This window comes from Clupea harengus, chromosome 22, assembly GCF_900700415.2.
Source record: "Clupea harengus chromosome 22, Ch_v2.0.2, whole genome shotgun sequence".
Lineage (NCBI taxonomy): Eukaryota > Metazoa > Chordata > Actinopteri > Clupeiformes > Clupeidae > Clupea > Clupea harengus.
This window is the reverse complement of record NC_045173.1, coordinates 7838816-7851961: the sequence shown is the minus strand read 5'-3', so window position 1 is coordinate 7851961 and position 13146 is coordinate 7838816. Positions and strand designations below refer to the sequence as shown.

The 13146-nt window shown below is 42.6% G+C and overlaps 1 protein-coding gene across 1 annotated transcript; it reads left to right on the top strand.

Moving 5' to 3' along the window:
• Positions 1-3882: 3882 nt before the first annotated feature.
• crybb1l2 (crystallin, beta B1, like 2) lies at positions 3883-7973 on the top strand. The gene is made up of 7 exons (XM_012836948.3): positions 3883-4503; positions 5086-5189; positions 5752-5870; positions 6227-6359; positions 6709-6851; positions 7217-7384; positions 7800-7973. The coding sequence occupies exons 1-7, from the start codon at positions 4431-4433 to the stop codon at positions 7810-7812; spliced, it is 753 nt and encodes a 250-aa protein (XP_012692402.2). The 5' UTR covers positions 3883-4430; the 3' UTR covers positions 7813-7973.
• The last annotated feature ends 5173 nt before the right edge of the window (positions 7974-13146 follow it).

The window sequence follows — 13146 nt, the reverse complement described above, 5'->3', positions numbered from 1 at the left end:
AAAGTTTTGTGATATTCTGGCGCTTCTGTTTTATACCGGCCGCCACAGTTAGGTGCGCGTCGCCACGCCAGCCACGCAAAGTGACGGTGCGCGTGTGTGAGAGCGCGTCCACGTCTATGTTTGTGAGGGTGTGTCACTTTCTCTCTGCGAATAGCATCCCCTTCTCTTCCCCCCTCAGGCTAACTCTTTTTGTTTCCTATGTAATCGTGCAGGCTACTGCCGACTCAGCGAAATAGTTTACATAGACCCGTTGGCACTGATGGCCTGAATGCGCAGCAGAGGGGAGGCATTGCGCGGTCGCGGTTGGTGTGAATGGGTTACGCACAATAGACGAACGCTGTTACATTCGTATATGTCAGCACTGTCTATCGTATAGCGCACAATGGACGGCCTATAGGTAAAGAATGAGGGGATTTGCTAACCAGCGTTGCAGTGTATGCTTGGCCACTGGTCTCATCACTCATTTCGGAAAGCAAAACCTTTCTATAAATGTATCAGGATTAAACTGCAGGGATAGTATGGGTTCTACTAACTGTTGTAGAAAAACTGATGATTTATATGCTTGTACGTTTGCTACTTCATTGTTCTTTATCAATACCTTATGGTCTTGTTTGTGTTTGAGGCCAAAGTTATTATTTTGTGTGAAATATGCATTATTTTATATGAAATATGCTTGTCACTGATAATAACCCTCGAAGTCAAGCAAGTGCTGGGTTGCATTTGTAACTGTGCACCATTACTCTCATGTCCTGATCACAGCCTGCAGAGTGTGATAACCTCTGTGTGTGTCACATCCGACCCTTTACCCAAAATCTCTCTGAGGAGGTCGGGAGGTCACTTTGGTGTGACGCTACTACCTTATGAAAAGCTTTACCTTTACCCCCACAAACATACATATCCATTCTCCCCTCCCTCTACATACTCACACAGAGGCAAAGCCTGACACTCCACTGCCCACCCCCCATGACACTGACCTGGAACATTTTCAACAACGAAGTTTAGTACAGTACAGTTTACAATGTTTGAACTGAAATAAAGACAATAGCTATAAACAGAAAATTATTTCTGTGAATTCACTAAATAAGTGCAACTTTATTTGTACATTAGCAGCAAGATCTATCAAACCCAGCTGTCACTTGTTAATGTCATGGTATGGTGAGGTACGTCATAAGGTTGTAATTTATCTCACTGAATACCAACACCTGTTATGTTTTAATTTTAAAGGACTTTGAAAATATATATATATATATGCAGATCGGGAATTTAAAATATAAAAAATGAATTAATGCATACATAAGAAATACATAATCCTGTAACAGAGTCACAAATATTTCTCATTATTTTGACGGCCCATCAGGTTTAGGGAATGGGCTCATCTCTCAGTGTAAGACTGAGACACTCAGACCTGAGATTCACATGAGATAGCATCTGGTAAGGTCAGGACATATTCTCGTAATTATTACTTAGTGTCTCCTCTTGGTGTGAATGTTTCTCAAAAGTATTGATGTGTTGTGTGTCAAAGTGCAAAGACATTCAGCCCACAGCCATCTGCTTTGCCACCTGTGCCTAATGTGAACTCAATCGTAAAAACACATTAAACCTCTATGATGCGCTCCTCTCATAATAACCACAGTTTATGCCCTTAGCCAGGGGATGCAGATTTCCAACCTCCCACTTAATTGGTTCCGCTTTAAGATTTTAATGAGTCGTCCTTCTGTTTGCATTACTATACGCATACAGTTAGATGGATTATGATGTTTTGTTTGGGCAGTTGATATATTGGTTCGGTTTGGTTGTTTGGGTATGAGTGCTTGAGTAGTCCAGAATAAAAGCACTTTAATGATGAAATAATAGAACAAGTAGAAGAAGATGGCAGAAGAATTGAATATGCTAATATAATAAGACTAGAAAGAACATGGGAAGTGAGTGTATATGTGATTCCAGTAGTGTTTGGGAGAGTGGATTTAACCGATCCGAGAGACAACATCAAAACTCTCTGTCCAGAACCGTCTCAGGAACACACTAGACAGCAAGGTCAATGAGAAGTTTGTGCAGTTTGATGCAGATCAGCTGGACACATCCATACCTTATGGCAAAAAGTATGATACGGAAACACCTTCAATTGGGTATAGACAGTGCCAGCTTGTCCTTATGATGTTGTTATCGCACTAAACATCCCCAACTGTGTCTGCCAAAGGTCCCCATACGTTATGATAACCAGCCTTTTGTTTATGTTCTGTCTTTCAAACTCTATCATAGTGCCTTAGATTGTGACAGCATTGTCCTCAACTAGAATATATATAACTTTCCACTATAGTGCTGTTGTGGATCTCAGACCAGACCAGATACAGACCAGATACATAACCAGACCAGATATGACTGTTATATTTTCATGAATTCCTACTGCCTTGCCTTGACAAAATACTAATAATGTGTAATTTGGGTCATATATGGTGTATATATAGATGTGTGTTTGTGTGTGTGTGTGTGTGTGTGTGTGTGTGTGTGTGTGTGTGTGTGTGTGTGTGTGTGTGTGTGTGTGTGTGTGTGTGTGTGTGTGCTATATAATAATGTGCAACTCTACAGTGTATAATCACTATAACAGGCACATGTGCTTCCTGTTTTTTTCATGCTCTTTTCTCCTTTTCTCTGACCTTCACGCTCTTCCTTTCATCTTCCTGCCTTTCACCCAGGCAGATCTTTTGAAACAGGTTCGGCTCAAGGTTTTGCCCTGGTCAAAGGGAATCTTTTCATGACACTGTTGCTAGGTATTCGTGAAAATGGTCAGGTGGAGATTTAACAAACTCGTTTTTCTCTAATGTACTAAATCATAATTTTCAATATTTCAGAATTTAAAGAAAGTGTCTCATAATTCTGAAATATTAAATTATTTTGAGAAACTGTCTTGACAGTGGGGTACCATTATGAGATGGTAAACTGTTTGAGAAATGTATACATGATTGTGAATGGAAATGATCATTTTAAGGAATATTCTCTCCAAATATTCTTTCCAGTTATTCCAATTAGCGCATTCTTTGTAATCATTTTCAGATAAATTCTCATTTCAATCAGGTATTAAGGAACCACGATCAGACGTGATCAATCAGTCATCACCTTCTCCTTATCACTCACTAAATTACTAGCCTAACAACAGAGACAAAGCCTGTGGAGAAGCACTGGCGTTCAGGGCCATTAAGAATGTTTTGGGGAAAAAAGACTGCACATATATAGAGCGCATAAACATGGCATGCAACATCTCCTCACTGCACATCAGTCTCCCTCCACCACTTACATTTTAGTCTCGTATTTTAAGTGAATCACAAATGTACGGTGTGTGCCAGATGATATGATGTTTCAGAGCTTTGCTAACACAAAAACAACAAAAGCAGGTCGCTTTTTAAAGTGGATTTGATGCAGTAACCCAGCAACCAAAGACATGAGTTGCCTGTGAAATTAATAGATACATTCATTTGCCGTTTGATACCTTTAACATTTGTCCATTCTTTTCAGAACGCCATTACAGCAGCATAGCTGTTATGACGTATACCACATTTTCTTGCCAAACAACTATTTATTATATAGGGCATGCAATTGTTTACCATGATTCTTTAAGATTCTTTGTCATATTGTTTAAATCATCAGAATTTTCATTCAGCAGTTTTAGCTATCTCCAGATTGCTATTGCAGTTAGTCTGTTGTGAACTCGTAGTCTTCATATGAACTTGTTTGAAAAACTTGTTTGAGGTGATTGTTGTGTAATTACAACACCTACATCAAGGCAGAAAAATGCTGTTATTCTGCTACCTAATCTAAGGCAAGATGTTACATATACATATGTACATATATATATACATATGTTGTGGGTTGTCATAGCAGCAGTGGGTCTCTTTCTCTTTCTGGCAAGTGTCTTTATGGTGGCCAAGGTTCAAGGTTCAAACCTAGTTGATTGTCAAATGTTTGGCTTTGGGGGAGCTAGAGTATTGAAATTAAACATTTGTATTCTTTTGTTCTGTTATTGTAAGTCCTACATGGAAAAGTCTTATTTGAGTGGGTTTGGTCTTGAAATGGTTGAGGGTCTTTTGGATGAAGTCTTGTTTCTGTGAAGGCGTTGGTCTCACCTGGGCATGGTTACAAGTTCGTTTTGGTCCCAACAGGGACAGGCTGGGAGTGGGTAAACCAGGCTTGATTTGAAGAAAAGTGTAAAAAAAAAATGTTAAACACAATACATTTCCTTTTCTTTCCTTCCATCATCTATAACTCCTCCTCTCCTCCATACCTTTCATGCATCCTCTGTCCACTCAACCACCCCCCCCCCCCTCCCCCCTCTCTCTTTGATGATGGGGTGAATTCTATTCTTTGGCTACTGTGAGCTCAGCGGGTTTGTTTCTCTCCCCCTAATCCCTCCGTGCAGAGCGCCAGCGTATAAAAGCATGGCGGCCCCCGAACCTTCACTCACACACAGTCACAGAGCGATTGAGCACCTACTCCCCTTCACACAGAGAGGTAAGACACGCAACGCAATACAAGCAACACACACTCAGCAAGGGAGCCCATCACATGTAAGTGGATAGAGTCCATGAAAAGAAAAAATAATTGAAAAAAATTATAATTTAGAGAGTAATAAACAAAACATGGTGGAGCATGGTGGTCAGTTTGTTGAACACAGCCCAACTTTTGGATTGTTCGCTTCTACATTTTAAGTAATTAAGTAAGTAGCTTATTTAAAAAAATAAAAAATGTAGCTACATCTAAAATACTGCACATATGATTTTTAGTTTGGGGGGGCACATGTAAAGTTTATAAGTAGTAACACCATGTTGACACAATTTACGATGTAGAAGTACAGTAAAAGTATTCTAGTTTAATTAATTTGTCAACACAATCTAGCTCTGAATTTTGATCTATGTTGCCAAATATTTATTATATTATTTGAGGGCTGTGTGAATGTTTTTGAAATTATTTTCTTAATGGTTCCCTCTCAGTTTGCACTCTTAACTGAACACAAAATTAGATTTCAGCTTTGATCAATAAGCATATTTATCCTATACCACATCCTTGTGTAAATGCCACATCTCTTTGCTTCAGTCACCATGTCTTCCAGCGGAGAAAAGTCCAAGGCTGCTTCCCAGACTGATGGGAAGGCCGCCCAGGGCAGGGGTCAGAGGTCAGAGACAGGAAGTTCCTACAAGGTAAAACACACACAAACACACACAAACACAAACACTCTCTTTCTAGTCTCTCCCACAAACAAACTAACCCATACTTGTATTCACACACACAATCAAACACAGCATTCATACACATACAAACACACACAATAACACAAACACACACAATCACACACACACACACACACACACACACACACACACACACACACACACACACACACACACACACACATACACAAACAAACACAAACAAACACACACACACACACACACACACACACACACACACCAACAAACATATGTACAATATGATCACACTTAAATGACACAGACACATATGGACACAAGACAATGTGTGTGGGTGTGTGTGTGCGTGGGTGTGCTCAAACACTGTACATGAAAGGATGGCAGTTGCCATAGATAAATGTGGAGGCGTTTCAGGAAGGAGTTTCTCGACCTAAAGTCTTACTTATGCAACTGTTTTTTTTTTTTTATCCTTCTTGTTTGTGTTCTACTTCATCTCTTCTTTGATGTCTCTCAAGACACAGTCATTCACCCTATCTACTTATTCTTTTTGCAGATGTGTGTGTTTGACCAGGAAAACTTCCAGGGCCGCTGTATCGAGATCACTAATGAGTGTATGAATGTGTGTGACATGGGCATGGATAGAGTGCGCTCCCTGCGTGTGGACTGTGGCCCGTGAGTCTCTCTCTCTCTCTGTCTCACACACACACACACACACACACACACACACACACACACACACACACACACACACACACAGTATTTAAATGTATATATGTGTACACATGCATCACCTCTTTGCCTGACCCTATCAAGAGAGGCAATCTGAGAGTTTCAATACCATATATCTGTGCAATCTTAAGAGTTGTAATGGCATATCGCCCTCACTCTTCAAGCCTTCTGAGGTGATGTGTCCCCAGATAATCACACACTAATCTCTCTCTGTCTCACTCTCTCCCTTCTCCCTCCCTCTCTCTCTCTCTCTCTTTCTCTCTTTCTCTCTTTCCTTCTCTGGCTTTTGCTTTCACTAGTTTTGTGGGCTTCGAGCAGATGAACTTCTGTGGTGAGATGTACATCCTTGAGAAGGGAGAGTACCCCCGTTGGGACGCCTGGAGCAACTGCCAGAAGAACGACTACCTGCTCTCCTTCAGGCCCGTCAAGATGGTACTGTCACTCCTCCTTCTCCTCCTCCCTCTCCCCCACTCCTTCCCATCACTGATCTTTTCATCCACTTGATCCATGAGTTAAATCAAGAGGCCTTGTGTTATTTGCTCCAATGTTTTGATCCTTTTTCAAATCTTTTAAATTCATTTTTTCATGAAGTGTTGGGTCATGTTTAATCATGGCTTCAGTTGAATAATGCCCTTTTCATTTGTTTCTTCTCCTCCCATTCTCTGACCTAATTTGTGTGTCACTCCATGTCACTGTCTCCCTCCATCTATCCCTGACCTATTTTCCTTCTCCTCGCTGCTCCTCTCCTCTCCAAACTCTTTTCCCTGCATTCCTGTATCAGGACCCTGAGAAGCACAAGATCTGTCTGTACGAGGTTGGAGAGTTCAAGGGTCGTAAGATGGAGATCATTGATGATGACGTGCCCAGCCTGTTTGCTTATGGTTTTACTGACAGAGTCGGCAGCATCATGGTCAGCTGTGGAACGTGAGTACTGCTACACCCCACAATCACTCTCATCTCTATTATCACTTAAGGCAAGCTTACATGTCTTACCTATACGCAGCTGTTGGACACGGTCCATTCGGCCATGTGAAATACAAAGCTCAGCTTCACCTGTTGCTCTCATAACCCTTATTACCTATGTCATAGTTACGTAGAAAGCAGCAGAGTATGAGTGTGTATTTCCTGGGCTTTGATCCTTAAATGTTCCTTTTTGCTATTTCTGTCCTTTTTTATCTTCCCCGGACTACTCCGGATCTTTCCTTTCCTTTCATCTCCTGTTTATATTCTCCATCTCCTTATCCCTGTATTTCATTCTCCCTCTCCCCCCTCTCTTTCTCTGCCATCAGCTTTGTGGGCTACCAGTTCCCTGGTTACCGTGGTAGCCAGTACCTGCTGGAGAAGGGTGAATTCAGGCACTTCAACGAGTACGGCGCCCGCTGTCCCCAGTTCCAGTCCGTGCGCCGCATCCGTGACATGCAGTGGCACCAGGAGGGCTGCTACACCATGACCAGCAAGTAAGGGCTCCCGGGAGGGCTAAAAGGGAGAGGAAGAAAGCCCCATAGCCCCACAGCTGGAGGTGACATTCCTCTGAGGGAGGCAGGGGGGCATAGGTAGAGAGGAGAGGGAGGGAGGGAGGGAGGGAGGGAAGGAGACATTAAAACAAGATCAGTAGTGAGGGTCAGTAGTGATGGTCAGTAGTGAGGGTCAGGGACAGGATAGGGTATGGGCACAGACTGAGGAGCAATGTAAGACCAGTACTGATAGCTGAGATGTGTGTTAACATACTGACCATCTGTGGGATGACTGCCTCTTTCATTCTGCCCTCCCCTCCCTCTGTTTATCACCTAATGTTTTTCTTTTTCTTCCCCACCTTTTCACTCTCCCTTTTCTGCTCCTCTTCCTCATCCTCTTTTCTACCCTTCTCACCAGCGTTAAAAAGTGAAGCAACCGATATGAAGAGGCCATCGGCTGTGAGATTGGTCAGAGGTGATGATTGGCAGGCAAGGGACACTTTTGGGGAGGGGGGTGGGGCAGGGTTTTCTGCACCGCCTGTAAACAAAACCCACTCCCTTTTCAATCAGTAATAAAAATCAACACCAATGACATTGTTTCCTGTTTTCTTTGACTAATTTCCTGTGCTTCCCATAAATTGGAGACATGTTAAGGTACTTGCCCCAAGTACTTGCCCGCCAGTCCATGTGAAAATTGAAGTTTCTATTTATACGCAGATGCAATAGTATGAAGTAGTATACAAGGTGCAAGCATTGTTTATACTTTTAATCTTAATTAACTATATCTGTACATACAATAATCACCTTGCAAAGGAAGATGTAAAAAAAAAAAAAAATGTATGTGGAAAAGAGGTTAATACAATGCGTGCTCTCTGTGTTTAAATTTGCTGCTGTTGACAACTGTGACACATGTGGTGAGGCCCTGCTCAACTCTGACGAAGCATAGAAATAGTTTTCAGTGCTTCCAGTAAAAATAACCCTTTATCTGGTAATCAGGCTTGTCATGTCCTTTGTATGATGGCAGCTGACAGCTGGGGGTGGAGGGGACCGCTGTGACAAATACCCAATTGTCTGTATCTCAACTACCAGGCCAATATTGCCTTTAATGATGTGACAAACTGTAATTGTGATGCAAGCATAATTAAGAAAGCTTCTTTCTATTTATTTATTTCTATACATTTCAGAAAAATTAGGAGCCCTTGTCGCTTTGGCCAAAAGCACAGCTGGAGGCATGGTTATATCTGAGTGGATATATTCATCTCTCCTAAAGATCATGTAAATGACAAGCAGGACTGAAGTGTGCTTTTTTTCAATTCACAGAGATAACATTTTGTGTACAAAATAATATCTTTTTTCTCCACAATCAAAATAGATTTTTTTTATTATAAATATGTTTCTCTTCTTTTGTCCCTTTCTCCCATAGATGATCTGACACTTTAAATCAAAAGGAAAGATGTATGAAAGACAATAGGTGAACAGTAATAGGGGCAGATAACCCAGCACAGATCCTAGAAAGACTTTGAAGCAGAACTGATTGAGATCAGCTTGAGCTCGGGTAGCTAAATCTGGAACATTCCCCCATTGACGTCAGAAGCCCCTCGGGCCATAGCTGTGGTACATGCTGACGGCAGGAGCAAGCCACTGCACAGAACCTTGGAGATTCAATGACAGCTGGGACTGAAGCTGTGATCAGTTGTTCCTTCGGTGGATCACGTCCCATCCTCAGGTTATCACGGGGAGGGGGGCTTCAATACGGTGTTTGTGTGAGTGAGTGAGTGAGTGTGTGTGTGTGTGTGTGTGTGTGTGTATGTGTGTGTGTGTGTGTGTGTGTGCTGCCTGCTGCCTGCTGCAGTTCAGCTCACAGCCACTAGAAAGCAGGAGAGGGCTCACACACAAACCCTATGAAAGCACCCACTGCTTGCCCCAGCCTCCCCATTATGCTCCCCACATTTCCCTCCATCTATCTCTGCCCTCTCCAAAGCTAGACAGGTGAATCGCATTCAGATGCCCTTTTAAGGTACTCTGCCAGGAGTACAAGGTTGTGTATCAAGGAAAATGGAAAAATGAAAAAGTAAAAACTGACATCACACACAGCCACACAGACTCTTTTCTCCCGGAAAGACAAATGAAAGAGGTATTAACCAGCTCCTCGTCCTCCTCACTCACACTACCTCATATTGTCAGGCTCCTTAGGAGACAGATGCAAAGTGATTACATAAAGCTGCATATACACACGGCAACTAAACTACGTCATTCTCCCGAGAGCTTCCTTATCTTGCTCATGTGCTTACGGGTGCATGTGTGCATGTGTGTGTGTGCATTAATTAAAAGTATTATTTAGCTCTGGAGCTGCTTCCTGTATCTCTTACTTTAACCTCTGCTCCCTACCTCATACTGTCTCACTCACAGCTCTCTCATTTACTCCAAAACCTGAGGGGATATGGATATTTTTATGCACACCAAGTCAGACAAACACACACACACACACACATACAAACACACAAACACACAGTAATGCGGCACTATTTCTCTGCATGAGCTAAATAGTTGCAAATGTATAACTAATTTGCACACACATGCTCACTCAAACACACGCACAGGCACACGCACAAGCACACACACACACACACACACACACACACACACACACACACACACACACACACACACACACACACACACACCCACACCCACACCCACACCCACACACACACACACACTGTCTGACAGGTCTTTGTGCGTCAGAGTTCTGCTCAGAGGAGAGGCTCTAGAGCTGCGGTTCTTTTTCTTGTGGTCCATGAAAGTCCTTCCGCTTGGTGATGTAAGAATGATGCGTTGCTTTTCATTCATTACATTTCCCTCCCTCTCTCTCGTATCCTTTATGTGAGTGGGTGTGTTCACTTTTCAGAGTGCGAAGGATCCGCCTGACTCTTGCTGTCACATTGCGCACACATCCAAACAGACACTCACACACAGGCACACTCACGCACACACTGGCTGGCTGACTGACTGACTGACTGACTGACTGACTGACTGACTGACTGACTGACTGACTGACTGACTGACTGGCTGACTGACTGACTGACTGCCAGACTTGCTGACTGATTGACTGGCAGATTGGCATTGTAGAAAGGATAGATTTGGCATACAGTTTGTTTTGGAAACAGCCTGAAACAAACAAATGTCCCTAACTCTGCTGCAATCGTCCCTTTTTCGCCCCTCTTCTTCATTTCTCTTTCACTCCCTCTATCCCTCTGGGGATTTATCTTCTCCTGTCCAATTTAATTTCCCCTTATTTTTTACTCTATCTCTGGCTGTTTCATTTCCATGGTCTTCATTCTTCGAGATATTTCTCTCTCTTTCCCTTACTATCTATCTCTCTCCCCCATCCTCTCCTTTGCTCTGGTTGGTTTCAGTGAGGTGTTTGGGATTTGCGTCATCCATGAGTCTGAGTGCACTGGTTTAAAAATAACAACAGGACCAAGGAGGGGGAGACAATGTGTGTGTGTGTGTGTGTACGTGCATGTGCAAGTTTGTGTTCGTATGTGTGACATGCATGCTTGTGTGCATGTGTCTGTCGGTGCGTCTGTCTACACAAGACTGATAATGTGTTTTTTCTGTGTGTGTGTATGTGTGTGTGTATATATATATATATGTTTGTGATATGTTTGAATAGGAGTATACTTGCTTGATTGTGTGTGTGTGAGTGTGTGTGTGTGTGTGTGTGTGTGTGAGTGTGTCTGTGAGAGAAAAAAGGCAAACAAGCGAATGTGAAAAGTAAAGAAGAAAGCAAGAAAACAAGCAGGTAAGGGGAGTGAAGGTGTGAGAGGGAGCAAGAAAAGCGAGAGATTGAGAGCATGTGCACGTGATGAGCACGTGTCAGAAAGAGAGAGAGAGAGTGAGAGTGAGAGTGAGAGGGAGATGGAGAGGGAGAGGGAGAGGGAGAGGGAGAGGGAGAGTGAGAGTGAGAGTGAGAGTGAGAGTGAGAGTGAGAGAGTGGGAGAGTGAGAGAGTGAGAGAGTGAGAGAGTGAGAGTGAGACTGAAAAGACACTGAACTGAAAGTGAAAAGAAAAAGAGAAACAGAGAGAGTAGGAGAGAGAAGTAGGTAGTGACAGAGAGAGATGGCGATGTTTATTACAGACTAATCCACTTGGGTGATGACAAAAGGGAAGACAGGAGGAAGATGACGTCGGGAGAGGTAGAGGGAGGGAGAGCCACGGCCACTCATTACCTCAGGGAAGGAATGAACGAGGGAGGAGGGAGGGATGCAGGTCAGGATATACTGGACACAACTGAGGAAGGAAGTGGGTTACTGTTATACAAGCACATCCAACAGAGAGAGGTAGCGTTAGTGCGCTACGGAGAGGCCACTTTGTGATTGACCTATGAACACACACGTTTGCCAGCACTGATATCATGACTTCATATTGAGTGTGAAACACAATACAGAAAAAGCGGCTGTTTACACAAGAATGGTCTTGAAACTTAGCAGCTCAGATATCTTTGTTAGGTGAAGGTGTCATCCCAGCGTTCCTTAAACAAGCTTAACATTATTTATTGCCTACTGTTGAAGTTGAAAAGAAAACTCATGAACCACAATCATTAGTTGAGAATACCAGAGCAGAAGAAGCTCTAACTACGTGGCAGAGACAGGAATCCTGATCTGATAGCTGTGTGATGAACATGATGCATGGTTCCTGATCGGATAGCTGTGTGATGAGCATGATGCATGGTTGAATAGAAGAGATAGAGGCAGCAGCAGATACCCTGAGCCCAGGATGGAGCTAAAGAGGATACTGAAGGTTTGTGTATTAACAGTACAGGGGATAAAACATATTTATTTCATTCTCTTTGAGTACAAGTGATAAAACACATTTCATTCTCTTTTGGCCAGAGTGAGTAACGATTATCTTCTAAAGCTTAAAAAACAGCTTCTACTTGTTTTGTACAGTTGTTCTATTGTTGAAGTTGTTATATTTACATATAATTGGCCGTGTGCTTTAGCCATGGTGTAAGCATGCTTAGTGTGTTAATTATTATGACAAAGTGAAGATCCAGTAGTTAATGAGTTGACGGTTGTGTTAGTTAGCATAAATAGAAATTGAAAATCATATTTCCTCATTTGATTTCCATTTCCTGAAATCACACAAGGCAAGACAAAACATGTCACACGGTAAGGGTTACCAGAAAATGAGGCTGCAACACTCCACGGCAAATTCAATTACAGACAAAGCTACCTAAATTTAGTCGAGGTTAGATTTACAATTTTTCTCAGTTACTTTGCCACATTTCTCAGCTGAGAATTACATTTCTGAAAAGTACTTGTTCAACTTCCACACCATCTAGTAGATTGTACACATCATAACAGTGATTTCTCATTCTTTTTACAATTTGCAATTGTTTTGGTACATTCATGAAAAATAATATTTACATTTGTCTTACCCCGAAAAACATCTAGCAAGTTTGTATTTTTCATTCAGGTTATACAAAGGGAGGACATGTGTGTACGAAGTCATCGGCCACCAAGCCAGAGTGGATCACACAAACGCCACCAGGCCAGAATGGATCACACAAACGCAACCAAGATGCAAAACAGAACGCTCCTGTCCGTCCCTGACCGAGACGGACGGTTCACTTGGTCCCCGGGCGCTGAGAAGCTGCCCACTGCTCCTGGAGGATCCTGGAGGAGGGACGATCCGGGATGGGTTAAAGGCAGAAGTTGAATTCACGGCGACCTCAGGCCTGCGTGTGCGTGTGTGTGTGT

What these genes read in the sequence shown, in the direction of transcription:
- crybb1l2 (XM_012836948.3), top strand. Translation starts at nt 4,431, where the DNA reads ATGGCGGCCCCCGAACCTTCACTCACACACAGTCACAGAGCGATTGAG. An exon ending in AGACAGGAAGTTCCTACAAG is followed by an intron (nt 5,190 to 5,751) that starts GTAAAACACACA and finishes TTCTTTTTGCAG; the next exon opens with ATGTGTGTGTTTGACCAGGA. An exon ending in CCTTCAGGCCCGTCAAGATG is followed by an intron (nt 6,360 to 6,708) that starts GTACTGTCACTC and finishes TTCCTGTATCAG; the next exon opens with GACCCTGAGAAGCACAAGAT.